The sequence below is a fragment of the Engystomops pustulosus genome, chromosome 8 (assembly GCF_040894005.1).
Source record: "Engystomops pustulosus chromosome 8, aEngPut4.maternal, whole genome shotgun sequence".
Taxonomy (NCBI): domain Eukaryota; kingdom Metazoa; phylum Chordata; class Amphibia; order Anura; family Leptodactylidae; genus Engystomops; species Engystomops pustulosus.
The window spans coordinates 21245665-21273339 of NC_092418.1; the positions used below are offsets into that span (position 1 = coordinate 21245665).

The 27675-nt window shown below is 40.6% G+C and overlaps 1 protein-coding gene and 1 long non-coding RNA gene across 4 annotated transcripts in view; one reads left to right on the top strand and one right to left on the bottom strand.

Moving 5' to 3' along the window:
* The window catches only part of LOC140074885 (uncharacterized), a 56686-nt gene that overhangs the window by 26281 nt on the left and 2730 nt on the right, over positions 1-27675 (top strand). Inside the window, exons 2-3 of one of the 2 annotated variants that reach the window (XR_011849305.1) lie at positions 4298-4354; positions 12775-12877. This is a non-coding gene — a long non-coding RNA (uncharacterized lncRNA). Of the gene's footprint in view, positions 1-4297; positions 4355-6436; positions 6497-12774; positions 12878-27675 lie in introns of those variants that run through there. The other variant, XR_011849306.1, reaches the window with a different exon arrangement.
* Positions 120-27675, bottom strand: SRL (sarcalumenin). 2 transcript variants are annotated; one of them, XM_072120163.1, is made up of 8 exons: positions 27615-27675; positions 7611-9065; positions 6595-6684; positions 5382-5477; positions 3642-3677; positions 2747-2863; positions 2422-2655; positions 120-2301 (listed from the first exon to the last, which is right to left on the bottom strand). In XM_072120163.1, exons 1-8 carry the CDS (start codon positions 27673-27675, stop codon positions 1496-1498), a joined length of 2895 nt encoding a protein of 964 aa, XP_071976264.1. In that variant the 3' UTR covers positions 120-1495. The 2 variants fall into 2 exon arrangements, with proteins under 2 accessions (XP_071976264.1, XP_071976265.1); XM_072120164.1 differs by lacking the exon at positions 3642-3677.

The following is a 27675-nucleotide window of genomic DNA, read 5'->3' on the forward strand; positions in this document are numbered from 1 at the left end:
ACATATGGAGAAACTCCACACTAAAGTCTCGCTGTTGGGCCTGTAGACATTTTATTTAGATGTTGGGCAATTGTACGGGATCGCAAAGGATTGAACTTTTCCAAGAAGATGTAACCAAGTCAACGTTGTTGTGATGTTTATTGAAATCTTGGTAGAATATCATATGGACTGGTGCGTCACCAGATTGGTAAAAGTCAAACATTTATCAAATACTATACAATGGTAAAACCAAGACTTTTTTTCTATGGCAAATATTCCAAAGAATAGTCAAGACAATAAAAAATAAGTACTTGCCATCATGTTGAATATTGCCATGTTCATACATATATTATCATACAGTATTTCAGAAGATTATTGGCCATGATCCCTACATCTTGTCTGGTTGAGGATAGGGTTTGGAATACCTAAGCACATTGTATTATAACATAGGACAGTGGTGGCGAACCTACGGCACGGGTGCCAGAGGTGACACTCAGAGCTCTCTCTTGGGCACCCAGGCCATCGCCCAGCACAAAGGTCACCATTCAGGACTCAAGACCTAAATCATGGAGGTGTGGACAGAGCTTGATTATCATTGTAGCCTCTTCTCCAGACCCATGATTCATCCTGTTAAGAGGACTTAAGAGGGAATCTACAACAACAATACAAATTTCTCTTTCTTTCTCTTGTATTGGTGTCATCAGGGCACCAATACGTTTTAAACCTGTGAGTTATTTAAATGAAAATTGTGAAAAATATCTGGCTTTTGCTTGTAGTTTTGGCGCTCGGTGCCTAAAAGGTTCGCCATCACTGACATAGGAGGATGAACATCCATGGAAATGTCCACTTTCAGACAATGGTTAGGTGACTCCAGTGCTAGGCAGCCTTTACTTTACCACCAATATTACATGCAATGGATTGAAGATCCAACATCTATGGCCTTGGCTGTGAGAATGGATGGAGTTCATGAACCCAATAATAGTGTACTCTATAAGGTACCTCAACTTACCTAGACATGATTAACATGGCTACTACCTCACCACATTACAAGACAAATTTATCATTACACACAATGCAGAGTATGCAGTGAACTGCAATTCCTTGTACACCTCATTATAGTAATTTGTAAACCATGTGGTCTAATCCCTTCTTATGTAGGACCATGACAGAAGCTCTAGTCGGAGAAGAGGACCCTTGTCGTATGGGATACAATAAGGGTGGAAGAGCAGTTCTCTGCAATATTATCTCAAACTATTTTTATTTGGGAAGGCTCCAATAGCCACTTCACACACCTTCAGCACCAGAGTAACCACCAGCCCCTCTAGAACAGAAGGATTGTGTTGAGTATCATCCATGTGACACACCTTGACAACATACTGTAAGTAGGATAGCTTGCAATGGTTTCAATGGCAGGCTACGTCCATCACCAAAAGATCGCAAGACCTTTTATACGGCTGTTTTTTATTTTATTTTATTTTTTTTATTAAATATGAGAAGGGGTTTGGCTGGAGATGAGTTAATGTTTTTTATATCGGTTCTTTGATGCTTCTCCGCAACCAGTGGCATCACAGTTGAGACCTGAAGGCTTTTTACTGATGCTTCCGAGGAGCTCTGGAAGCTCATGCGTTATGGCTCTCTCAATCTTCTCCATAAGGCAGCCACCCATATAGGAGCACTGCTGGGAAAGAAGCTTGAAGCTTGTAATTGGGTTTACTCCAAAGAAATCTTTGTAGGCCTCACGGTTCGGAAGGTCAAATTTGCTGACATTGGTCTTAGCCAAGATAGACTTGAAAATAAAGAATTTATCAGGATCTTCTACAATGTCCTTGAACACAAGTTCTCCATCACTGAAGAATGTCATCTTGTCTTTGTAGGTATGAAGGTATCGGTCAACCAGCAAAGCATGGATACGGACTCTGATAGCATGTTGACGGATAAATGCTATCTTGTTTTCAATTCTGTTCTCAATGACTTGAGTAAGATCTTCAAGAAGGGAAATTTCTTCTTTGAGGAATAGCTCCTTGTGTGTATCTGGATGATAGTCTTCGGGCCAGAAGGAGCTGACGTATACCCTTGGTGGCTCAGTAACATTAATGAGAGGTGCCAGACTCCAGAAAAGAGCTCCGTATACCCTCATAAGTTCTTGAGTGGCTATGCTATCAGCCTTGTTCAGGATGATACGGATCTGAGACTCGCGTCCTTTTAGCTGTCTGAAGAGCATCTCCAACTCGAGACCCACATCAAGTTTGGTTGGGTCAAATGCAACGAAGATTAGATCAGCTCTGTCAATGAACCACTGGCATACGTCATTGAATGGATAACCTACAAAGCAAAATGTAAAAGTTAATAAAATATTGTTTCAGTGAATAAGATAATAGCTAGTGTTTCTACATTGTCTGCTTCCTCTAAAACAGGCCTGGATCTCCCAAGGTTTATACTTACCTCTTTCTTGTTGTTTTCTGTTCTCAATGATTCCAGGAGTGTCCACTAATGTTACTCTCTCTAAGAGTTTATGGGGAATCTCAATACCAATAAGCTTCTCCAAAAATCCCTGCCCAAATTTCTCCAGTGGAGAGAAGGAACGAGCACTGTCGGCAGCCATCACAATGCCCTCAATGGTCTTCAGCTTTGGCCCATGCATGAGGACGGTAAATTCAGAAGTTGTGGGCTCAGCACCTACAAAAGAGTAAGCAAAAAGGAGAATATTTTATATATTGTACAAAATCACTGAATGTTCATGTATGTTATGAAGATGACCCGTCATTACCTGTATACAATTGATGGGGGGTTTCATCCAACCCCAAGAGGTAGTTGATCATGGTGGACTTGCCTACGCTCCACGGTCCCAAAAACAACACCATTGGTTTAGATGTGATCTCACCATCTATGAAGAAGAAGAGGAAATGCTTAATTATAGTTAATGAATTAGAATTTATAATGGATTTTAAAATATTAAAAACATGAAGAATAAGAAATGGAAAATAAAACCAATCAAGAGTATTAGATATTATCAAAACTGCACACACTTGGGCGTATCCTGAAATGGTTGATTATCTAGCCAATTAATTTTTTATTGAACTTTTTGCTTAGTTATAGTGTTTAAAAATTCCATTTTGTTTGAAGGATCTCCTGATAATAAGATAAAAATAGGATGTCTCACTGCTTAGACACCCATCAAACTTCCTGGAAGTTTTCAGTTTCCCTGCAGTGCCCCCACAGGTGAAATAAAGCATTACACTTTTACCATTAAAAGTGATAGATTTCCATAATTCATGTATGTGTTTGGTCCTCCATAACACGAGGGGTAGGATTATTTTCATAGCACTGGCATATTTAAGAACTATCTTCCTGGTTTTGGGACAGATTGTGGTCCCCAATCCTTATCTAATCATGGAGTGCTGCTTCTCCTTATATAACAGACCCTTTCACTAGTAAGCTAGGGCTCCACTGTGACAGTAAGCTGCACAAAGCAATATATTAGCCACTTATTAGTGATGTGGAGGTCTTCTATTACACATCTCTATAGGAGTCAACAAGCGTAAGCTAGCAGGTAAGTACGCACGGCATTCGAATGGGACAGATTCAGGCCTGTGTTATAGGAAGCAGACACACAAGCTGAAAAGGCCAGGCAGGACACAGGCACCTTAGGCAGTTCTACCCACCTGCGGCCGAGTCAGCAAGGCTACGTCCATGATAAGCTGTTAGCAGATGGGAGGGAAACGATATGTCAACATTTAATCACAAGACAAGGGAGAGCTGTGCCCTATGGCAGAGGCAAGGACATGGAGGGCACGGGGCAGTGGTATCATCTAGGTGCCAACTGCTATGTTCCTGATGTCACCTTGTATATATATATATCAGAATTGATAGTGTATTTGTAAAGCGCTACGGAATATGATGGTGCCATATAAATGAAGATTATTGTTATCTGGGGGATGCCATGCTATGGAATCTCTGGCTGGTGGTTCATGCACTTAAAGGGGTTATACAGCCCAAAAATATTATTCAAAGAAGCTGCTTACATTTGGGGTCCTAACATAGAAAAATGATAGTCACCCTCCCTATGTTGTCCTTACTTTATGGTGTCTCTACATACACAGGTAGCACCTGCTCATCCGATCACTAGGTGCATCGAGCAGTTTTAGGCATTTCCTATGTATGTTGATACACCTGGAAGTAAAGAGCAACTTGACCACATTTTCGGATGAATGGTGGGGGATTACTGCGTTTGGATTTGGTATCACAGAAACGTTATTATAAAAAGTTTTTCAATAATGTTTTATAGATCTCTATTCACTTTTCTTTCCAACTTTCACAGTAGCCTGGTGTTGGAGATACCAGTAGTGGAAGATGTACAATGCAGATTAGAAGAAAGGTAAGAAGTGGAAACACCCATGTTTTCTGGAAGGGCACATCACACAGGCTGTGTACCTGTGTAAGTGAGGAGGGGAGCACTTCTGTATGGGGGACTAGGGGATGACACTACTCTGCATCTATGTCATAAGAGAGACATCCCTCATTGACTGTAGAAGGGAGAATCAGTTCATGAGACCTAGTAAATTCATCAGCATCGTGGACACACATATCACATCTATTACTACTAGGAGGAATATGCCTCGATGATAAAAGTCTGAATCTACAAATCGGTTATAGTCAAGTACCAACCAATTGGTTCCCCTCGGGCATTAGGGTAAAGCCCTGATTTCATGCTGGCACGTACATTTTTGTATGTGGGGGGCAGTAAACATGCAGACATGCAAATTTGAGGTAGTAGGTGTACATGTGAAAAAAAACCATTACTGGTTGACTACATATCTATTTGTCAAGCCTTTTATGTAGATTAAAGTGGATGTCTGGTCCCTTGGAAAATTTGGTGGGTGTTAAATATCACACTATTTAGCCATTGCTTGCTGCCTCTGGCACTAGAACGTATGTAGACAAGGGACCAGACAACCCCTTTAATTGAAATGTTTTATTCCAGAAATTGTTAGTTTAGTCTATAAATATTAGATCAAATTGAATAGAAACTACATAGACACCGGGGTAAATATTCAGAAGTTTCTAGGATAGGATTTACTTTAAATTATCTACTCATTGATGAGTTTTAAGACAAGTCAGGGTCACACTGCACACGTCTATAACTGTGCTTACCCCTAATTGGGCTGTAAAGGGACACATTACTTACTTATAGTACTAAGCCAACCTTTCCGGCATTGTGTGAGTGACATGCCGGCGCTGGCTTATCGTCCGCAGTGGTCCATGTGTCATATCTTATTGTATAAGTGCTATATCTAATGGCTCTAGCATTGCTTGTAATCTCGAATCTTGTGTTCTGGTGCTCCTCCATTTACTCTGGTGCTTCCAAGCAGTCGATGGACTCATGGCCCACTCTATGGTCTCACCTGTGATCTCATACTGTCTCAGCTCATTGTACTTGTAAGACAGTTCCAGGGGTCTGATAGATGAGTGATAGATTTTCCTTAGTCTCTGCAATGCCGCTGGAAAAGAGTAGATACAAAGTGATGAGAACCAAAATTACACAAGACCAAAATGAGACTCTAACCTTAACTTCACTCCATTCAATGGGGCACATTTACTTACCTGGTCCAGTCGCGATACCAGGCGCGTTGTCCGACGTGGATTCGGGTTCTGCTGGGATTCACTAAGATTGTGCGCCCGATATACAGTAGGTGTCGCTGCTGCGCCGAGGTCCGCCGGAGGTCACCTGCTTCTTCTCATATGAGTGCTTGATCTTGCGACACATTTAGTTTTTTAAATTCCGCGGTTTTTCTGAATTTGTCGGGTTGTCCGATGGCCACGCCCCGCCGATTTCTGTTTCGTGAAAGCCGGTGCGCTTGCGCCAAAATCCGATCGCGTGTGCCAAAATCCTGACGGTATTCGGCGCAAAATGGAAAAATTTGGGAAACCCAACAAAAGTGCGGCCGCGGAGCCCTTAGTAAATGAGCCCCATTATGATTTAGTTGCAATTTCTTCTCTAACATTACTAAGCAATCAGTGCTGTTAGTTTTTTCACAAAAAATGTTAATTAGGGTCTATACTGTCAGGTGGGCAGTCATTGCATTGGAGGAGACACTTTGGCACTGCCCACTTGACAGTATATAGCTTAAATGAAGTCTATGCATTGTGAACCAAACATACATTGAGAATACTGTAGCTTCACTGGTGCAGAATGATATCGTATTTAATCCCTGAACCAAGGGGTTTTGCTCAAAAAAAAACATTATAAAATTTAGGACCTTGGGAAAGCTGGGTTGCAGGCAGGCTGCCTCATAAACACAAAACACTGAACTTCCTGAGCTGTCCAGACAGGACTAATCAACCTGAGCTGGATGACTCATACACAGCAGCTGGGGGATGGTGCAGCGATTGATTACTTCTGCCTGTCAAGGACAACACAGTGCTGATGTATTCTCAGCTTATGCTGGGCAGGACAAGGCTCAGTTCAGGGATTAAACAACATATGTTTCTGCATCAGTGAAGCTACAGCATTCTCAAGGTATGTTTGCTTCATAATGCATCAAATCAAATGTTTGTTTCCCTTTAATTCGCATATTCAGTATAGTTTAATAGTAATAAGCCCCAAACATAACTAACCTGTATAATCATCTGCAGGTTTTTCGTCTGTGAGCTTCAAGGTGTTGTCTATGTGGCTTCTGTCCCTTATTGGGAATTCTTCCACATCTTCTGCAGAAAGAAGTGAACAGTCAATAAGTTATCAGACATAATTTATAGAATGAATATGAAATTATATACCGTCACAACTGCTGTAATGTCACATGAGCGGTCGCATGTTAGGATATGATCACAAATGAAGAAGCAGACAGGTAGTTGTATACTAGATAAGGGTGGGGTGACCTCCGTGCCAGAGATAGAGGGGTAGCTATAAGAGGTCACTGTACCTTGTCAATTCAGATATAAGCAGAATAATCTTGCAGAATATTGATATACAATCTAGTTCTTTGGCCATAACTTCTAGGAAGTTCTGATAACAATGTCCCAACTTGTTAGGAGTTGTAGTTCAGCTGGACGGCCACTAGTGGAGCGCACATAAGTAATCAGATATACATATAAGATATATAACCTCATGAATATTTTTTATACACCACTATCACTACGACCATTCCTATAGGAAACAGAAGTCAACTGGTCCGACTGGATGCTGGGATCCACATACATATAAAAGGAGGCTTTTTTTTACAGAAGAAGAGCATCTTTAACTTAAGAAGATTGCATTCAGTTAGCATCTGTGTGGTCAAAAGTTGACCATTGAGAATGACCCCTAACTTATCTACAAGGATATGTCCTGCCCCACGTCGTTACAGCACAGTATAAATAGATTGTACTGGACTTGATGGAAAACATTAGTGGTGGAATACATTGGTTGCTATGGTCTATTGTCCTTATGATAACACTGAACCTGTAACATCAGAAAGTGTTGTCACAGAAAATATGTTGCATACATAACTCATTGTAGTAGTAACATATATCTCAAAGGAAGAGCATTACGTGTGTGGCTTAACCCATTCATTTCTTAAAACAAATATGGAAGACATAAGATCCTGAAATATAATTTGCTTGTGAAGATCCATTAAGATTTTTGGAATGTCTACCTTTTAGCCTCCTTGTCCTTGAATTAGGAGCTTGCTTCTGGGATTGTTTAGAGATTGACTTCACTGCCTTTCCCTCAATAGATCTTTTCTCTCCATCGGAAAACTGATCCTTTTCTGATTCCTCTGTAATGTTTGTCTCTCCATTCTCTGCTCCGGTTTCTTCAGAAGTTTTATCTTTTTTGGTAACTTCTGTGTCTTCTGAGATATTATCTTTGTTTCCATTATCATCTGAAACTTCTTGTTCTTCTTCTGATGGGTCTTCAGCCTCTTTGTCTTCTGAAGATGCACCTTCATTCGTCTCTGCATCTAACTCTAGTTCCCCTGCCTCTTCTTGCTCTTTTTCTGGTGACAGACCCGCATTTGCTTCAGACTCTGCTTCAGGTTCTGGTTCTTCTTTCGCTTCCTTCTCTTCTTCTGAAGACCCATTGGTATCATCCTCAGCATCTACCTCAGGTTTTTCCACCTCTTCCTGCTCTTCCTCTGACAGCCCTCCAATGTTTTTATCAGCTTCAACATCTTCCCCTGGCTTTTCGTCCTCTTCCTGCTCTTCAGAAGAGTCACCTTCTTGTGCATGAGCCTCAGCATTTACCTCTGGTTCGTCACCCTCATCTAGAATTTCTTCTGAAGACTCACCTTCATTTGTTTCAGTCTCAGTACCTACTTCTAGTTCATCATCATCATCGTCATCTTCTTCTTCTGAAGACTCACCATCATTTGCATCAGTTTTAGCATCTACTTCTAGTTCACCATCCTCTGTTTGTTCCTCTTTAGAAGCATCACCCTCGTTTTCATCTACTTCTGTCTCTTTAGATTCTTCTTGATTTTCTTTTGAAGACTCAACCTCATTTGTATTAGTTTCATCTGCCAACTCTGGTTCTTCTGCTACTTCTTGCTCATCTTCACCCTGAGATGTGCCAGTTTCATCATTCGATTCCTCTCCTTCTAAATCTAATTTTTTTGTATCATCTTCCTCTGCAATTGGTAAACTGTTTTCTGTTACATCCTCTTCAAAATCTCCTACAGTCTCCTCTTTGACATCCAGTGGTAACTCCTCTTCAGTTTCAATAGGAAAGTTTTCTCCTTCTACAACATCTATCTCTGTAATACCATCTTCACTGACTCCCTGACCTTCTTCAGATCCTTGATCTAAAGCCACATCTTGTTCAACTTCATGTTCCTTTCCTGCATCATCTTCGACATCCACAGAATCACATAGAGAAGCACCTGGAGTAATATTTTGCTTTTCTTGCCTCTCCCTAGTCACTGGTCCACAATCCTGTTGCTTTATCTCATGTGTTTCTGGGTCAAGGCCTTCAACAGAGAATATCAGGTTCTTCTCTGTTAGAATTTGCTCAGCATATAGAGACTTGTCGTCCAGGCTGGTGTCCACCGCACCTGTCTGTCCATCAGCAAAGGTTCCGGCGTCATCAGGGACATCAGTAGAGACTTGAAATTCTAAACAGAAGACGATCAGTCAGTGTCATCGAAACACTGAGGTGCAAAGCAATACAATCATAACAGCTGGAATGTGGACTATAAGAGGTTAAGTATGTTCTTTAGTTATTAAGCTTGACCGTCCCTTGCCATCCTGATTTGTTGGATTGATCTGGATAAAGTATACATAACCAGTACAATGATGAATTTAAAAAGGGCTTTGTCAGCATTCTGAATGGTATCAGTACTTTATAAAAGTATATTAGACATTACCTGGCTCCCTACCAGCACCGTCCAGCAAGTCACAGGGAGGGAGCTGCAATGGCTCAATTAATTGTCCCTCCTCCCCATTTATACCCATGCCTCCATCTCTCCCCTGTACTTACTCCCTTCGCCTACATCAACAGAATTGAGGAGATCCCCCATCCCCCCCCACCCCCCACCCCGCCCCATGACTAGCTGGATTTTGCTTGCAAGGAGCCAACTAATATACTTTAAAAAAGTACTTTTTAATCTTTTCGCAGAATCTATTGGAACCTGTTACCAGCTAAAAATTACATTTCTGGTGGCAGGTTCCCTTTAACTTTTTAAGAGAGTTTAAGAAGCACTCCATAGAATTTTGCATGGTCATAGCTAATTCTATATTTTGAAGAGTCAACCATTGTCAACTGCCTCCTGCTTGTCATCTGTTTCTCTCTTTCAGCTCTTACAAGCAGGAGGCAGGGAGATTATGCACTCTGTACTTGCAGATATTATACACTCGTTGTGCGAGTCTGCAGCTATTTTATTGCTGTTCTACTGGTTTCTTACATGGGGCAGCAATCATTTTTAGTGCCCTTCTTTGAATGGGGGGATATCATCTACAAGGAGGTGATGGAATTGGCAGGTGGGGTGATGGATCTGGACGGATTTAATGGGTTACGAGGTCGGTCAATTACCAGAGCTATTTCTATGCTGATTGCCAGTCTGATTAGCTGCCCATTACAAAGGATGTATAACATGAATCGGTGCAAGTGAGCTAGAAGAATACTGTACTGCAGCTTTCCGGTTGATGCTCTATGTTGAGTTATTCACTTTTCATTATACTAACAACACCAATAATTTGCTGAAAGTGGACGACACCTTTTAAAGAAGTGAAATTACTCAAAAAAGAATTTAAAAAAAATCTCGTTTTGAGAGGTTTTCTTGTTTTGACCCATTTACTGACAAAATACTTCACCATTCATGTCACCTTGCAGTGCAGTGATTTTTGTTATACGTCCTTGTCTAGGTGTTAAAATTCCCTCTAGCTCTATAATATTGCTTAATGTCAACCTGTGTACCATGTTTGTTGTCACAAAGCTATTCTGTGGCTGGTTGCCCATGAATAAGTTCGGTCTGAGAAACTCTGGGGCACATTTACTAAGGGTCCGCACGGCTCATTTCCTTTGGGTTTCCCGATTATTTCCATTTTGGACCACGTTTAAAAGGGGTTTGTGGCGCACGTGATTAGATTTTGGCGCAATCGCACCAACTTTCATGCAACACAAATCGGGGGGCATGGCTGTTGGGCAACCCGACTAATTCGGAATAAGCGCAGGATTTAAAATTCAAATTGTGTTGCAAGACAATGCACTTACATGCACCAGGAAGAAGAAGGTGAACTCCGGCGGACCTGAGCGGGGAAGCGACACATGAAGGATCTCGGGCGCACAATCTTGTTGAATCGCGGCAGACTTCATCCTCGTCGGACAATGTACCTCGGGGATAGCGGAGGGACCGGGTAAGTAAATGTGCCTCTCTGTGTCCTGGTGGGATTTCTCAGGCTTTGACTTCAAACAACTGGACTGAATGGATATTCTGAGTTGAGTCCAGTGATACAAAGTTCTGGCTGGGAAATCCTGCTAGCTCACAGAGCAAGTTTCTGGATCGAGCTCACTTAATGGCATTGGACCTAAATCTATAATTTTTTTGAACCCTAGCTTTGCCAGAAGAGTGTATAACTTAGATAAAGATGGATAGGCGTCAAAACAACTTGATGGTAGTAATATAAATACTGTGGGTACGGAAGGTATTCAGACCCCTTTGAATGTTTCTCTCAACTCAACCACAGTGGGGCTCTTCTTAACCTCTATCCCGATTGCTTAGTTCGGTTGGATGGCCAGATCATCCGAAACTTGTTTTGTAACCTTGGCTAGATCTGTGCCTTGCTGAAATTCTGTCTCGGAGCTCCTTGGGCAGTTCCTTAGACCTTATGATTCACATGTGCTCACATTTACTGTATAGACAGGTGTGTGCCTTTCCTAATCAAGTCCAATCAGTTCAATTAGGCACGGCTTGACTCCAATGAAGGCTTAGAACCATCTCAAGGAGGATAAGAAGGAAATGGGCAGCAGTTGAGTTACATATAAGGGTGGATTCACAGGTGGCGTTAACGTATCACAACAGCTGGGAAGAAAGATTTGCCTGATTACATTGCTTTAACAAACCTGTTTAGTAAGCACAATGTTAACAGCAATGTAATCAGGCAAATCTCCTCTTCTCAGCTGTTGTAATGCGTTTCAAAATGCATTCGTTAACGCCATGTGTGAATGCACCCTTAGTGTCACAGCAAAGGGTTTGAATACCATGTGATATTTCTGTTTTTCTTGTTAAATAAAATATCAACATTTCTGGAGGGGTTTTAAGGGATCTGAATACATACCCACATTACATACATACATATATATATATATATATATATATATATATATATATATGTATATACAGGCGGTCCCCTACTTAAGAACACCCGACTTACAGACGACCCCTAGTTACAAACGGACCTCTGGATGTTGGTAATTTACTGTACTTTAGCCCTTGGCTACAATATACAGCCATAACAGTTATCAGAGGTGTCTGTAATTAACCTTTATTGTTAATTCTGGTTCTGAGGACAACCCAACATTTTTAAATCCAATAGTCAAAGAGACCAAAAAAATGTTTGCCTGGGGCTACAATTATAAAGTATACCGTTCCGACTTACATACAAATTCAACTTAAGAACAAACCTACAGAACCTATCTTGTATGTAACCCGGGGACTGCCTGTATATATATATATTTTTATATATATATATATCACAGGACATGTTTTTTTTTTAAATGGCCATGCTATGAAAGCAGAGCTCTGATTGGCTGCTCTCAGACACTTCTGATAAATCTCCCTCATTATACATCTGTTAGATGGAAATGGCCATTTAACGTTGTGAACTTCTGCTGAGAACTTGACAGCAGTGGAGGATACAAGGATTACACCTCTGCCCTGAATCCACCTCCTCTCACAGTCACCAAGTCATTCATCCGTGTATACAAATTCGCAAAGTGGCCAAAACACACAGGAACCAAGAACAAAGTGCATATTGTGTCCCTGAAGGTCACGCATTGTGCACTTATTTTTAACTAGCAAAACGAACCCACATTAGGTTACATGTCTATAAATCATTCACGAAGCACAGTACCAAAACAAAAATGGCCGCCATGATCAAAGGTCCGACTGTAATCCCTTAATGGGGCGGATAATTTATCTCTGCTATACATCTCCCAGTACCCAGACGGCTTCCCAGGCCAGTTTTTTCATATTGAGCCCATTTATATACAAACCCTTGGATTGTGACCAAAAAGAAATCTACCGTAAATAAAATGATATATTTTTGTGAGATTTTATATTTCCTTTGTTATACAGTTGTACACCTTATTTTCCTTAAATTTAGGATTCTTGCAGACATAACTGAAGCCACAGACCCCGTCCATTCACTATAGTTAGAGCACAGCAGCCGCGTGAATACAGCAGAGAGGTATCTGCCCTTTACTGAGGTAAAAATACATCTGAAATGTGCTACGTTGTCGAGAGTTTGCCCCGCGTGCAATGTGTGAGGTGCCAGGAATTTCCGTGGGGGCAGCAGTGAGATTAATCTATGCAGCTATTTCAGATGAGTTCCTGACATCTCCTTATTGTCTCTATCATTTGATGTGACAATATTTCTATTGGTCTTTTTACCCTAGAGTCATTGTTACTGTCTGTTTTCTATCTATCTTTCCATTTTATATCTATATACAGTATTATGAAAATAAGGGCTAATTACAGATATATCTTCTGAACCGTAGCCCCTCAAAACACAATCCGTATGTCATTTTAAAGACGACAATCCCCTATTTATACCAGGACTGTGCACAGAATTAGAGATCTAGAGTGACATTTTCATATACAGCTTCCACTCCTGGCTGTAACATTAACTGTGGATAAGCTGTGACATCATCTATGGTCAGTAGTGATGTAATGAGGGGTCAGTGTTATCTATATAGAGGTCATTATACAGATAGGGGGAGGAGATAAGCTGTGACATCATCTATTGTCAGTAGTGATGTAATGAGGGGTCAGTGTTATCTATATAGAGGTCATTGTACATGGAGGGGGAGGAGATAAGCTGTGACATCATCTATTGTCAGTAGTGATGTAATGATGGGTCATTGTTATCTATATAGAGGTCATTGTACAGGGAGGAGGAGGAGATAAGCTGTGACATCATCTATTGTCAGTAGTGATGTAATGATGGGTCAGTGTTATCTATATAGAGGTCATTGTACAGGGAGGGGGAGGAGATAAGCTGTGACATCATCTATTGTCAGTAGTGATGTAATGATGGGTCAGTGTTATCTATATAGAGGTCATTGTACAGGGAGGGGGAGGAGATAAGCTGTGACATCATCTATTGTGAGTAGTGATGTAATGATGGGTCAGTGTTATCTATATAGAGGTCATTGTACAGGGAGGAGGAGGAGATAAGCTGTGACATCATCTATTGTCAGTAGTGATGTAATGATGGGTCAGTGTTATCTTTATAGAGGTCATTGTACAGGGAGGGGGGAGGAGATAAGCTGTGACATCATCTATTGTCAGTAGTGATGTAATGATGGATCAGTGTTATCTATATAGAGGTCATTGTACAGGGAGGGGGAGGATATAAGCTGTGACATCATCTATTGTCAGTAGTGATTGTAATGATGGGTCAGTGTTATCTATATAGAGGTCATTGTCCAGGGAGGGGGAGGAGATAAGCTGTGACATCATCTATTGTCAGTAGTGATGTAATGATGGGTCAGTGTTATCTATATAGAGGTCATTGTACAGGGAGGAGGAGGAGATAAGCTGTGACATCATCTATTGCCAGTAGTGATGTAATGATGGGTCAGTGTTATCTATATAGAGGTCATTGTAGGGGGAGGAGGAGGAGGAGATAAGCTGTGAGATCATCTATTGTCAGTAGTGATGTAATGATGGGTCAGTGTTATCTATATAGAGGTCATTGGTACAGGGAGGGGGAGGAGATAAGCTGTGACATCATCTATTGTCAGTAGTGATGTAATGATGGGTCAGTGTTATCTATATAGAGGTCATTGTAGGGGGAGGAGAAGGAGGAGATAAGCTGTGACATCATCTATTGTCAGTAGTGATGTAATGATGGGTCAGTGTTATCTATATAGAGGTCATTGTACAGGGAGAGGGAGGAGATAAGCTGTGACATCACCTATTGTCAGTAGTGATGTAATGATGGGTCAGTGTTATCTATATAGAGGTCATTGTACAGGGAGAGGGAGGAGATAAGCTGTGACATCATCTATTGTCAGTAGTGATGTAATGATGGGTCAGTGTTATCTATATAGGGGTCATTGTGGGGGGTGGAGATCAACCGGGAAATCAAGTGTCTTATTGACACAAAAGGTTGGGTGTGTCCAGGGTGTCTTGAGCAGGGCAGCCAGAAACAGAAACATTTGTTGAAGGAACACGGAGAACAAATTAAACAAATTACATATTGGTGAATCAGCTGAGATCAAGAGACCAATTGTCTTCTTATTTTTACGGTGGCCTGAAGAAGAGATGGGACAATGTTTGAGGAGATCCTATGTCAAGACTACTCTACAAGTCCCCATCACTTGTAGGGAAAAATGGATACAGGACATTGGTAACATGACAAAAGAGGCGTGGATTACTATGAAGAAGAACATGCAAAAAATCTCATCTAATCCCGGGTTTCTGGAGACACATTATTTTATAGTGCACAGAGTGTATTGGACGCCTAAAAAATTTAAAAGGATTGGGAGTAGAAATGATTCATGCTGCCCAAAATGTCTTAGAGAATATGCCGGCATATTCCACTTGTTGTGGAGATGCCCCAAATTACACAGATACTGGGGACAGGTTATAGATAAGATTGTGGACATATTCCAAGTAGAAATCCAACTGGAGCCTAAGTTATGTGTATTGGGGTATCTAGAGGATCCCCAAGAATTGGGAATATATAAATATCAAGTTTTACTATTATTATTAATCGCCAAGAAAACAATTGCATCTATGTGGATGTCGGAAAAAGTACCTAACCTAACTATGTGGTTTAGATATACTGTACATTAAAAATCTTGAAACAAGAACAGAGGCATAATATTGCTAAAGGGAAGAGGAATGACTTTTGGAAAAAGTGGAGGCAATGGATTGAAAATTTAGAGGATAATGAGAGAAGGCTATTTGTGTAAAAGGTGTGAATATATGTCTTTATATGCCCGTACCTGGATCGCCATGTTGCATTGATGTCCTTTTTTTTTTCTTTTGCCTTGTTTAGTTTTTTTCTCTTTTTTTTTACTTTATTCATCCCTGCTACATGTCCTGCCATTTGGGAGGGCGGGGGGAGGGTTTAAAATGAATAATATTGGTTGGAATTAGTAAATAGAGTTGCCTCAATTTTGTGTGCACATGATATAATGTTATAAAAAATGATCTGTATTTCTATTTTTGCAAAATAAAAAAAAATAAAGAATACTCTACAAGTATAGTTTGTCCTTGTCATTTAGTGCCAAGGGGTTAACTGTACTGCTGATAAGGCACATAGAGACCAGTGAGATAATCCACATGATATGGTCACTAAAGCTTTCTGCCACCAGTAGGAACCCTCTTGTGTCATTGATACTTGGCCTCCAGGCCCAAAAGGGTTATGGGAAAAGTATGTCTCTTAGGTCGGAGCTGACGCAGCGTAAGTGACATATCTCACATACTCAGCCAACTGGAGGGAAAAGGGCACTGGCAGATGGATATAATTGTCCCCGCTCCTTTCCACAAATTGCCCTTGTGAGATTGACATCCTGATGAAGCCCACATAGGGACATGGCACATCCTGTTATATCTTTAACAGCTTGCACAATTATATACAGTAGCCGCGGTGACTCCGGTGACACAGACCTAAAAATGACAAGGGGTCATGTACATTTAAATACTTAGCCATCCCGGTCAGTGTCAGGTGGTCATTTCTGCAGACGCTGCCTGGATGTACATTCATGAGGGGAGTTACAGAGGCTCTAACAGTTATATAATGGGCTAAAATAACTCAGAGGTTACAGCAATGTCACATTCCCAATGTGTAACACATCACTTTTTTTCCCAAATTGTATGAAATTACGATATGTTTCCTATTTCAAGATATTAGTTGTTAATAAAGTTTATTCAAACTACCTCCAGTAAAAAATGATGTACTAACAACAAAGAACATGTAAAAGGCTTCCTTCAATCAACTTTATTTATAATACAAACATTGTCAAATTAGAATGTACTGATCTACAAGACAACACACGGGTTTGACAAAGGTATATAAGCCAATAAAACCAATTTTATTTTTCCTATTTTTGTCTGTTTGTAGTTAATAAAGTTTATTGAAACCAGCTCCAGTAAAAATTGGTGTACCAACAACCAAGGACACGTGAAAGACTTGTTTCAATCAACTTTATTTATAATAAAAAGTTGCGATCTACATAAAAACACAAGAGTTTGACAAAAATGAAGTGGCCAATGAAACCAAATTTAAATTTGCTTATTTGAAATAGAACTTTTGGATTGGGCCTAAATCGCAAAGTCAAAACCTGAACTGATGATCCCTTCACATGGACTTATTTCTGTACCCCACCCTTGTATACACCTTGTCTAATCCTTATTTAAACGTATGTCTATACTGATGCGCTGCATTTAAAATTTCCAATTTTTAGTGTTTGGGACCCGATCCATACACTAGGAGGGATGTCTGGTGCCTATGTAGTCCTCGGAAAGCAGGGCTTAGCCGTGTTAGTCCTATCCCCTTTCATACTGAGGGTGCATGTCCGCATCCATAGGAACTGCATTGGTAGCAAATAACGGAGTGAAGATCTGTCTCAGGGTCATTGCGGAGGTGAATTAAGACCAGACCCTTGTGACGTGAGTGGTAAAACCTGGCACAGCAATCCTGGATCTGATGACAGCTCCCTTTTAAAATACGCCCTTCTAGTTTTAGACAAGACAGAATGGGGACACGGCATCTAGAACACAGGACTTGTAACAGTGGGTTAGGCCACAGAGGAGTAGGGTTACCATGGGTGCCTGAATTCACCGCAGCGCTTGCTCAGCAACAGGGGACTGCATTGTGTAACATCACCGCCCAACATAGATTTTCCATTTTGGAGTATCCCAATAAATAGCATGTCAGGACACATCGCCAGACAACACAGAGCCACATGGGTCACATACATAGTTTTTATAACTTAGTTTTATAAACATACAATATTCAAGAATGAGAGACCATTTATGCAAAATGTATAACATTTTGTAACATACTCCACATAACACTACCACGACAGTAAATTTGGATCGTGTTCTACCCAATCCAGACACATATCATTAAAAGTGCAACTAGGTACCAAGCCATATTGAATCTGTGAAAACCTTTACTAACTTTTCAACAAACATTGCATAACTGAGTAATACAGATGAATGTATAAAATGAAGAGATTGAGAGAAATATAAACACAGTCAAACAGGCTGCTGCAGATAAAAGTAAGTTTTCTATCCCACCTATTATTAAGTTGATGATGTTAAATCATCCTGTTTATTTGGCTGTTGAGCTACTATATCCAGACATTATAGCAGCTTGTCTCTAGCCCCCAGTTAAAGGACAAATGAGAATTAGAGACAGAGACTGCAGAAGTAAAAGCTGCTACACATTACAGAATGGAGCCCAGGTTGTTCACATGACTAAGGGTGAAGACACACATGGCGTTTTTGGGCCGTTTTTGGGCCGTATTTACGTTTTTAAAAAACTGATGCGTTTTTTAACGCATGCGTTTTTAACGATCTGAAAACGCACTTAGTAAAAACGACCCAAAAACGGCCCAAAAACGCCATGTGTGTCTTCACCCTAAGAGACCGCCCCACCCCCACCCCCCAGCGTCCAAACCAACATGATGTTAGGACTTTTACTCTATATCCTTAATGTTATACTGTTCATAAAAGTAATTTAATGATGAACTTTAATCATGTTCTTATAACCCATCTATTTAGGAAAACTAATCTGCTGAACTTCCTGTCATACTGTCATGCATAAAAGCCAAAGCTCCTAATTTTACCACACACAAAAAAAAAAAAACTGGGAAAAGTTATTGACTGGAGTATAAACCCTAGGGTAGGAAATGCAGTTGCTACTCTAATAACATGTCCAGCAGCAGCCGCACCTCATTAATGAAATGTCCTTCATCAGAGCCCCCCTTTACAGAAATGTCTACAGCAGTGCCCTCCTTTACAGAAATGTCCACAGCAGAGCCCCCCTTTACTGAAATGTCCACAGCAGTGCCCCCCTTTACTGAAATGTACACAGCAGAGCCCCCCTTTACTGAAATGTCCACAGCAGAGCCCCCCTTTACTGAAATGTCCACAGCAGAGCCCCACTTTACAGAAATGTCCACAGCAGAGCCCCCCTTTACTGAAATGTCCACAGCAGAGCCCCCCTTTACTAATTTATCCACAGCAGGTCCCGCGGCTCTGTCTTCTCCTTCTGGCCCGGTCACATACACCATAACGCGGTGGTATCACGGCCACTTGACAGCATAGTGTAAGGGTCCAAGCAGCGCTTATACTATGACGCCCCATGGCCACGACACTGCCGTGTCATAGTGACGTGCCCAGGCCATGAGAGGCGAAAACAGAGCCGCGGGGCCTGGGAGAAGAAGCTGGAAGAGGAGTATAGGTTTTTTTTTTCGCCTAAGACTGATGGCGGATCTTTATATAGGGCCTGGGTATGGGCGGGTTTGGGCCCCATAGCGCCTATATGAAGATCCGCCATTGAGTTTATCCAGTAATTAATTTATAAGATTAAGTATTACTTTAAGTGATAGACTGAGGTTCCTTAGCAAGAAGTGATAATCTTCACAGTTTTTGCTACCCCTGTAGAGCAACTACTGTATTGCTAGACTTTGGGTCCTCTGCTAGTCTGGTGGGTAGGTCTGACACACAATACATCTCCAAATAAAAAGATTCCCAAACCTAAAATAGGATAAACAACCGATAAGCCTGTTTATTCTGAGAACGTAATGAAGATGCGTCCTCCGGGCTTTCCCCAACTCATCCGTAGATGATTACGAGAACCATCTCTAGACACAAGGGAATTCCCTTTCTTGAACAAGTCCAAGAAATGCCTCTTGGTGATCTGCTGTCATTTCTGAGGGATATTCCTCATATCAGATTTCATAATTACTCTTATATAACAGACGCTGATATTCAGAAAGGAGATTTCTCCCCCCTCCCACCACGCACGCAGCTTTGGTGTAACCCCATCCGGCAGTGTGAGGTCATAGACAACAATGGCTTGGACACAAAGTTCACAAGATCTAACATCAAAAGTATGATAAAAGTACTGACCATCCAAGTTTCTCCTTTCAGCTGAGCTTTTATCTTATTATCTGTTACATGCCAGCTTTGTAGGATTCAGCTGGAATACTAATACCTGGGATAGTAGAACATAGCGTGGTGAAACGCTAAGGGTAAGAACTATTGTCCACTCATGTTTGTGGTTCTCCAACTAGAGGACATTGATGTTTGGGATTCAAGGGGCAATAGAATATCAATTTCTAAAGTCCAAACACCGACCTTTAAAGACAATGGACCATTTTTGCTTAGGTCCTAGGACCATAGAAAGGTTTAAGTCTAGAACAAGAGTCCTACAACAGTGAAACTCTTCAGGGATGCCTTGAGATCTAAAACGATGGAACACCAAGCCCTGAACCCTTGATGTTCCTGATGAAGAAAGCATAGTCAGTTCTTCATGTCTAGGAAGCATTTGGACATTTATATGTATATAAGTGATTTTTGGAGTCTAAAATCATGGAACACTGAGGCTTGAAGCCCAAGATTAATGGAACGTTAATATACAGGATATTACAGCAATGGAACAAAATACAATGGGCCTTAAGTCCAATCCTACAGAATCACAAAAAGTACAAACATTTTGACTAAAATAATATAGAATCCAACCCAATGAAACCCTAAAGGAGGTATCATAATATCATTCCATGTTACGTAATGGCTTCATTGACCCAAATCCCAGATATGTTGTGTCATCAATATGACGAAATCTCACTTCTTGGCTGCCTTGCCAAAACAGTGCCATGTGATAGGGACCTGTAATGACCCCACTGTCCCTGGTCAAATTGCAGTAGAAGTATATGAGTATGTGTGTATGGCCAGTCCTGGATTTCCTAAAGTTCTCAGAATTGGTGGGGGGAAAAAAAGTAATTAAGGATTTTGCTAGTGAACCAGTGAGCCCATTGAAGAACATTATGGTCAGCCTATGCACAGTTAAAACCGGCTGCTTGTAGGTAGCGACAGCTTGTATTATACAACATGACAAACTCAGACAGCAAGGACTTGCGCTTTAAGTACAATGGGCGACATAAAAGCTCAACATCTCCAGAATAAGCCCCAGTTGGTTCCCAGCTGACGGAGTCCGCGCCCAGTGTGAAATATAACCTTAAAAGGATAGAGCCACCGTCTGCAAATGTGCTATGTGACAGTGCAAGGACCGAGCAGCTGCGGGCAAGTTTGACAGAGCAATGGGAGGGGGGTAAAGACAAGTTTACCATGCAGGGACAGTATAGGGCAGAAGAGACCTACAAACAGAGAATAGGGATCTGGCAGTTCTGAGCCGCTCGGTGTCCAGTTACAGCAGTGTTTCCATACTTAGCATGCTGACTAGAATCATTAGCTACGCACACTGAGCCTGGGGGAACGGATAGCATCCTAAATTTACCCAAGGGCGAGCAAGGGTATCGTCAAGCCTACTCGTGAGGGAAGCCATTGAACTATTGCAGGCTTCCCCTTGTGCTTTTGTTCAGAATCAATTTCAATCCATTCCAATATGTATTTGGCCTTTTCACTTTGCGCAGAGGCATATGACGAGGCCAAATATCTTATTGGAACCCTAATATGGTATTCAAGAAACAGGACTGCCAATAAAACAATAATCTGTTTAGGGATTTGTTTGGTCAATAAACCCAAATTGTGGTTTGGCTTAATGTGATAAAACAAATCCTGATGAAGGAAGAAACCGTCCCAAAGATGGGTCAAAGTTGGTCACACAGTAAGACTTTGGCTCGTAATTGTTGTTTAATGGCATTCCACTTGGGGATGCCCAGGATGTAAAGGGAGATCCACATAACCAGATGGCACTCGGGCATGGCCACGGTGGTGACCATTTTACGAGACAGAAGTAGAAGATACACCTGTCCAAGTAGCTCATGTAGATGTCTAAGGCTCCAGATTTTCACATTGCAGCTATGTTTAGTACCCAGCACAAAAGAATTGGGCCATGTCAGCCTAGGAATGCCATTCAACTCACAAACTTCACTATTTGGCTACTACGAAAATGGTTTTATATAGTACAAGCTAAATCTGGCTTCAACATGGTCTACAAGAGAAAGTTATGGATACTACCATTACCATCTTAGCCTCCACTACAATGCATCATATGCACCCCAGGGTCCTCATTCACATGCACTTGCATCATTATATTTTGTTTTCTAAGGGTTTTTTCCAAGCAGAATTATTTCTGCTGCCAATATTACGGAAACTATAACCCAACCCCCAAAATACAATTAAAAGTCAATGGGGACCAATGGGTGACATAAGGATCTATTGTACAGGATTATGGTTTATATTAGCAGAAATCACAATAATGTAGATGTGAGCACAACCATACAAACTTATGATAAAAGATATCAAACTGCAATGGATATGCCGGTAGACCGTGCAGAGTAAGACCGTGTAAATTCCACTTTTAAGCTTCTATTTAAAGTTTCTGCCGCCCCCATACACTTAATGTTTTTGGCAGGCTTCTGGGTATTCAAGAGGATTTGGACAGTCAAGGCTCTTATGGCCCAACAGGGAATCCCAAGAACACTAGAGACAGTCGGTACCAAACACTTTATAACATTCTGTAATTCTAACTCCGCAAACATTTCACACGGTTGGATTGTAAATGAGTTGCACACATGGTGGTCTCGTAAGCCAGTGACTGTCAGGGTTTGACTTGTTCCGAAGAATATACAGAGTTTTTACACGCAGCACATGTTATCATTTTACAGGTCCCTGATTACAGTAATTGACCTGAACCACTGACAGGTTCTTCAGAAAGACATGATACATTTAAAAATCAAGCATTTACTCCAATCTTAGAATTTGCAATTTGCCCCAAAGAGGTTATTTTAGGAGGATTAACGGAGCAATGGTTTTCTGCGTTTCTAGCCCCTGGCATGATCCACTGAATATGGCATGATGACATCACATTATAATTTATACATAAATCACAACCAAACCGACATGCACTGGTCGCATATATATATTTCACATAACACACCACATATATTACCCTAAAATCCACAACCACTAGTCATAGCACCCTATATCATATTATACACAACATACAGTACCCTACAAGCCAATACCTAACCCAACCTCTAGACCTACCATCTTATATAATACTTCACACCACATCTAGTACCCTAGAAGCCACTGCCTAACCCAACCACTAGGCCTAACATCCTATATTATACTTCACACCACATCTAGTACCTACAACCCACTACCTAACCCAACCACTAGACCTACCATCTTATATAATACTTCACACCACATCTAGTACCTACAACCTACTACCTAACCCAACCACTAGACCTAACATCCTATATTATACTTCACACCACATCTAGTACCTACAACCCACTACCTAACCCAACCACTAGACCTACCATCTTATATAATACTTCACACCACATCTAGTACCTACAACCTACTACCTAACCCAACCACTAGACCTAACATCCTATATTATACTTCACACCACATCTAGTACCTACAACCCACTACCTAACCCAACCACTAGGCCTACCATCTTATATAATACTTCACACCACATCTAGTACCCTAGAAGCCACTGCCTAACCCAACCACTAGACCTAACATCCTATATTATACTTCACACCACATCTAGTACCTACAAGCCAATACCTAACCCAACCACTAGACCTAACATCCTATATTATACACATCTAGTACCCTAAAATCCACAAGCACTAGTCATAGCACCCTATATCATATTATACACAACATACAGTACCCTACAAGCCAATGCCTAACCCAACCACTAGATCTACAATCCTATATAATACTTCACACCACATCTAGTACCCTAAAAACCACTACCTAACACAACCACTAGGCCTACAATCCTATATAATACTTCACATCACATTTAGTACCTACAAAAAACTACCTAACCCAACCACTAGGCATAGCCCCCTACATCATATTATATACCACATATAGCACCCTATATCATATTATACACAACATACAGTACCCTTCAAACTGCTACCTAACCTAACCACTAGATTTCCATCCAATATATTAAACTTCACAACATATCTAGTGTCCTACAACGCACTACCTAACCCAACCACTAAGTATGGGACCCTATCATATTATACACAACATCTGCTAGCACCCTACAACCCACTACCTAACCCAACCACTAGGTATAGGACCGTATTATACACAACATCTCGCACCCTACAACCCACTACCTAACCCAACCACTAGGTATAGGACCATATTATACACAACATCTCGCACCCTACAACCCACTACCTAACCCAACCACTAGGTATAGGACCATATTATACACAACATCTCGCACCCTACAACCCACTACTTAACCAAACCATTAGGTGTAGGACCATATTATACACAACATCTCGCACCCTACAACCCACTACTTAACCAAACCATTAGGTATAGCATCCTATTTCATATTATATATAACATACAGTACCCTGCTACCTGATCAAACAACTAAACATACCATTCTATATCATATTTTACAGAAGACAAGAAACCCTTAAACCCTTTACACGACCTGACATGACTATTGGACTTGGCCATAATATGACTGTACATACAATGCATGGCCATTGCACCACTGAAAGAAGATAAGAAGAAAAGATTTATTTAGGCCTCAGGCCCCAAATCGAAAAAAAAATTTAAGGATTTTTCTTCACATTTTTCAATGTTTTATCCGCAATCCTTCTCTGCCTTTGTAAGTTTTACTGTACATCAGTCTGATGTTGGTTACTGTGATGGCACCTCCAATTCTCTGATTTCACATGAGTTGCATCAGAGCTATGTACAGTATGTCAGCTGCTGCAGCTGCCAAGAGAGGCGACCATATTATATCACACAGCAGCCCAGTGCTAATAGCCCCTCAACCATCCCACCTACCATAGTCTCTATATTGTACAGGACAGACCCCATGTCATAGCAGCTGATGATGTCGGCAATATATTTATGTTGCAATGATCCATAATTTGACATGGAATCCCACTGCGCAGCATTAAAGATTTTAAAGGGGGATTCTAGACCAAAAAAAACATCTTTTGATGACATTAGTGGAATCGGGGGATTGGAAACACCACTAATTATAGTTATATGAACCCTTTGGCACTGCTAAGAGGTCTCTATTACTGGCAATCTGACACAACATAGCTCAGCACCATATCATTGATTTCTGTAGTAGTGTTCTTCGAATGTTGGGTTGGATTTCCAGCAATGGAAACGTCTAGGTAGTGCCAAAGGTAGAGAATTTCAGGATGTATGTGGTGGTGAGCCAAGGTGACAAACTTTTATGTGTTGTACCCCCAATCACAACTTATCATCTCTCCTCACGGGATCATAACTAGGTCACAAGAATGGAGGCCCATGCTCCCCTAAGGAAGCAGAACTATGGGAGCGTCTCTCTATTCAATCCCTGCATCTGTTTTTGATTGTTCTTAGGCCTTGTCTTGGACTAAAGCCCATGTCAGGCCCAATGCTGCAAGACTGTTGTTAATGGGGGTTCCCGGGCTACATTTATAGACACTCGAGGAGAATAGTAGTTGGCTAGTTACCGCCCCTCAATGTCATATTTGTTAAAAATCTTCTTATTACAGGCAGTCCCCGGGTTACCTACAAGATAGGGTCCATAGGTTTGTTCTTAAGTTGAATTTGTATGTAAGTCTAAATTTATATGTATAAAATGTATATTTTATAATGTAGATCCAGACAAATTTTTTTTTTTTGCCCCAGTGACAATTGGAGTTTAACATTTTTTTGCTGTAATGGGACCAAGGATTATCAATAAAGCTTCATTACAGACACTTTTAAGGTGATTATTGCAGCCTGGGACTATAGTAAAGCATCCGGAGAGCTTCACCAGAGGTCACAGTGGGCAGAGGGATCCGTCTGTAACTATGGGTCGTCTGTAAGTCGGGTGTCCTTAAGTAGGGGACTGCCTGTATATATGGATGCGACTCATTGAGATGTATTCTGCCTATCTGGGTGTATATGCACCACAGTCCAATCATATAGGTGGGGCCTACTCTAAATGAGGGGCTTGCTGTGCACTTACTTGGGTCTGGACATGCTATAACTAAAATGCATATATGATTAAAATGTTTGTGGGTGTAGTAGAAACCATTTTACGATCAGTTCTTAAAGCAAAACCAGAAAACCCCCAAAAGAGCAAAGTTGTGGGGGACGTCCCTGACTCCTTTTAGGAACAGTCTTCTCCCCCTGCGCTCCCAGCAGGCCACTTCTGATAACATCAATGTGCAGGTGACATCCGCGCCAAATAATGACCTCACAGCAAAAAATAGAGTTTTTGTTTAGTGACCAATGTGACTGGGCTTAAATAATATTCAGTTAAATAGAAAAAAGAAAATTTTTGTCCTATAGGGACATCAACGCCCATTTGTCACTTAAAAATTAACTTTTAATTCAAATTGAATTGAATTAAAAGTTAATTCTTAAGTGACAAATGGGCGTTGATGTCCCTATAGGACAACATTTTTCTTTTTTCTAAATCCTGACCTCAAACTCAGATTGGCCCAGATGTCAGGTGCCCCAAAGTCCTCACCAATGGCCTGCCGTTGTATGATCCAGAATGGTATGTAAAAAAATAATTTTTTTTTTACCAAAAGCAGAAAATTTCTTTAGGCCTTGGAACACGTTCAACTCAATTAATGAATTAAATCAAAAATATAACAATAATATACCAACAACAGCATAAAAAGATCTATCATCTCATGAGAGTCTCCGTCCCCAACTATTTATGTGATGAACATGACAGGCTGACATATTACTTCATTGTTAACCTTTCTTTTGTACCAGAAAGTACAGTAACTTCTCATCCTCTCCCCCTCGCCCGCTTGTCATCCCCCTGGCTCCGAATACCTCCTGTCACTCTCTTTACACCAGCTGCCACTTTGCACCCCAGGGACACCTCATATTTCCTCAGCTATCAGCTGTCCGCCAGCCCAATGCCTGTTATATCTACATGGTAGTGTTTAGGACAGTGCTGCTCCAAAATTACAGATCAAAAATTGTGCAAAAAGATCAATAAATTATAATAAAAGTATACATTTCACTTGAAAAAATTATATCTCTGACAACCATGAAAATTCCACCTACATAAGGTCCCTTGTAGTCTGTACTGTACTTATACTTGTTGCTCATGCAAAACTTTTCTTATTAGTTGGGGTGGGAAATAGAATCTTTTAAAAGTTAAGTTTTAGGTAAAAAGTCATGATATACCCCCTTTAACCTTATCGATTAGACATAAAATACAAAAAAACATTCATTTTATAATATATAACACCATAATATAATACCAAATCCGTAAAATCTGTAAAATAAAATGACTGTTCTATGACCCCTATGATATTGAATGAAGAACTGAAGACGCTCAGATATTCAACACCACCACAAGCATGACTCAAACCCCCCTCCAAAAAAAAAAAAATATGTGGTAGAATAGAAGACCGAAAAAGGTAAACCCCAAATTTTGTGAAATTCATATATTTTCTGGGTATATACATATAATATATATAACATATATAATATACATATAATATAATATATATACATCAAGTATAACATTGCAGTTGTAAATTTTCCGATAAAATCACTTAATATTTTTTTTTTTTTGTTTGATAACTATACTTTTAGATTTAATTTTTTTTTTTTTTTACTATAAAAAATTGCACTGATATATTTAAGGCACCTGTAAATTTAGAGTTAAATTGAGTCCGAATCAGCAGTGACATATGAATGACACAAAGCTAAAAGTTCCGTAATAAATAACGTAGCTCATGCTATAATAGGGAAAATAGGGGTGCCTACCTGCTCCCACAAATAGGAGAAAGGCCGCAAGGCAGCAGCAGAATAACCCTGGTCCTCTCAT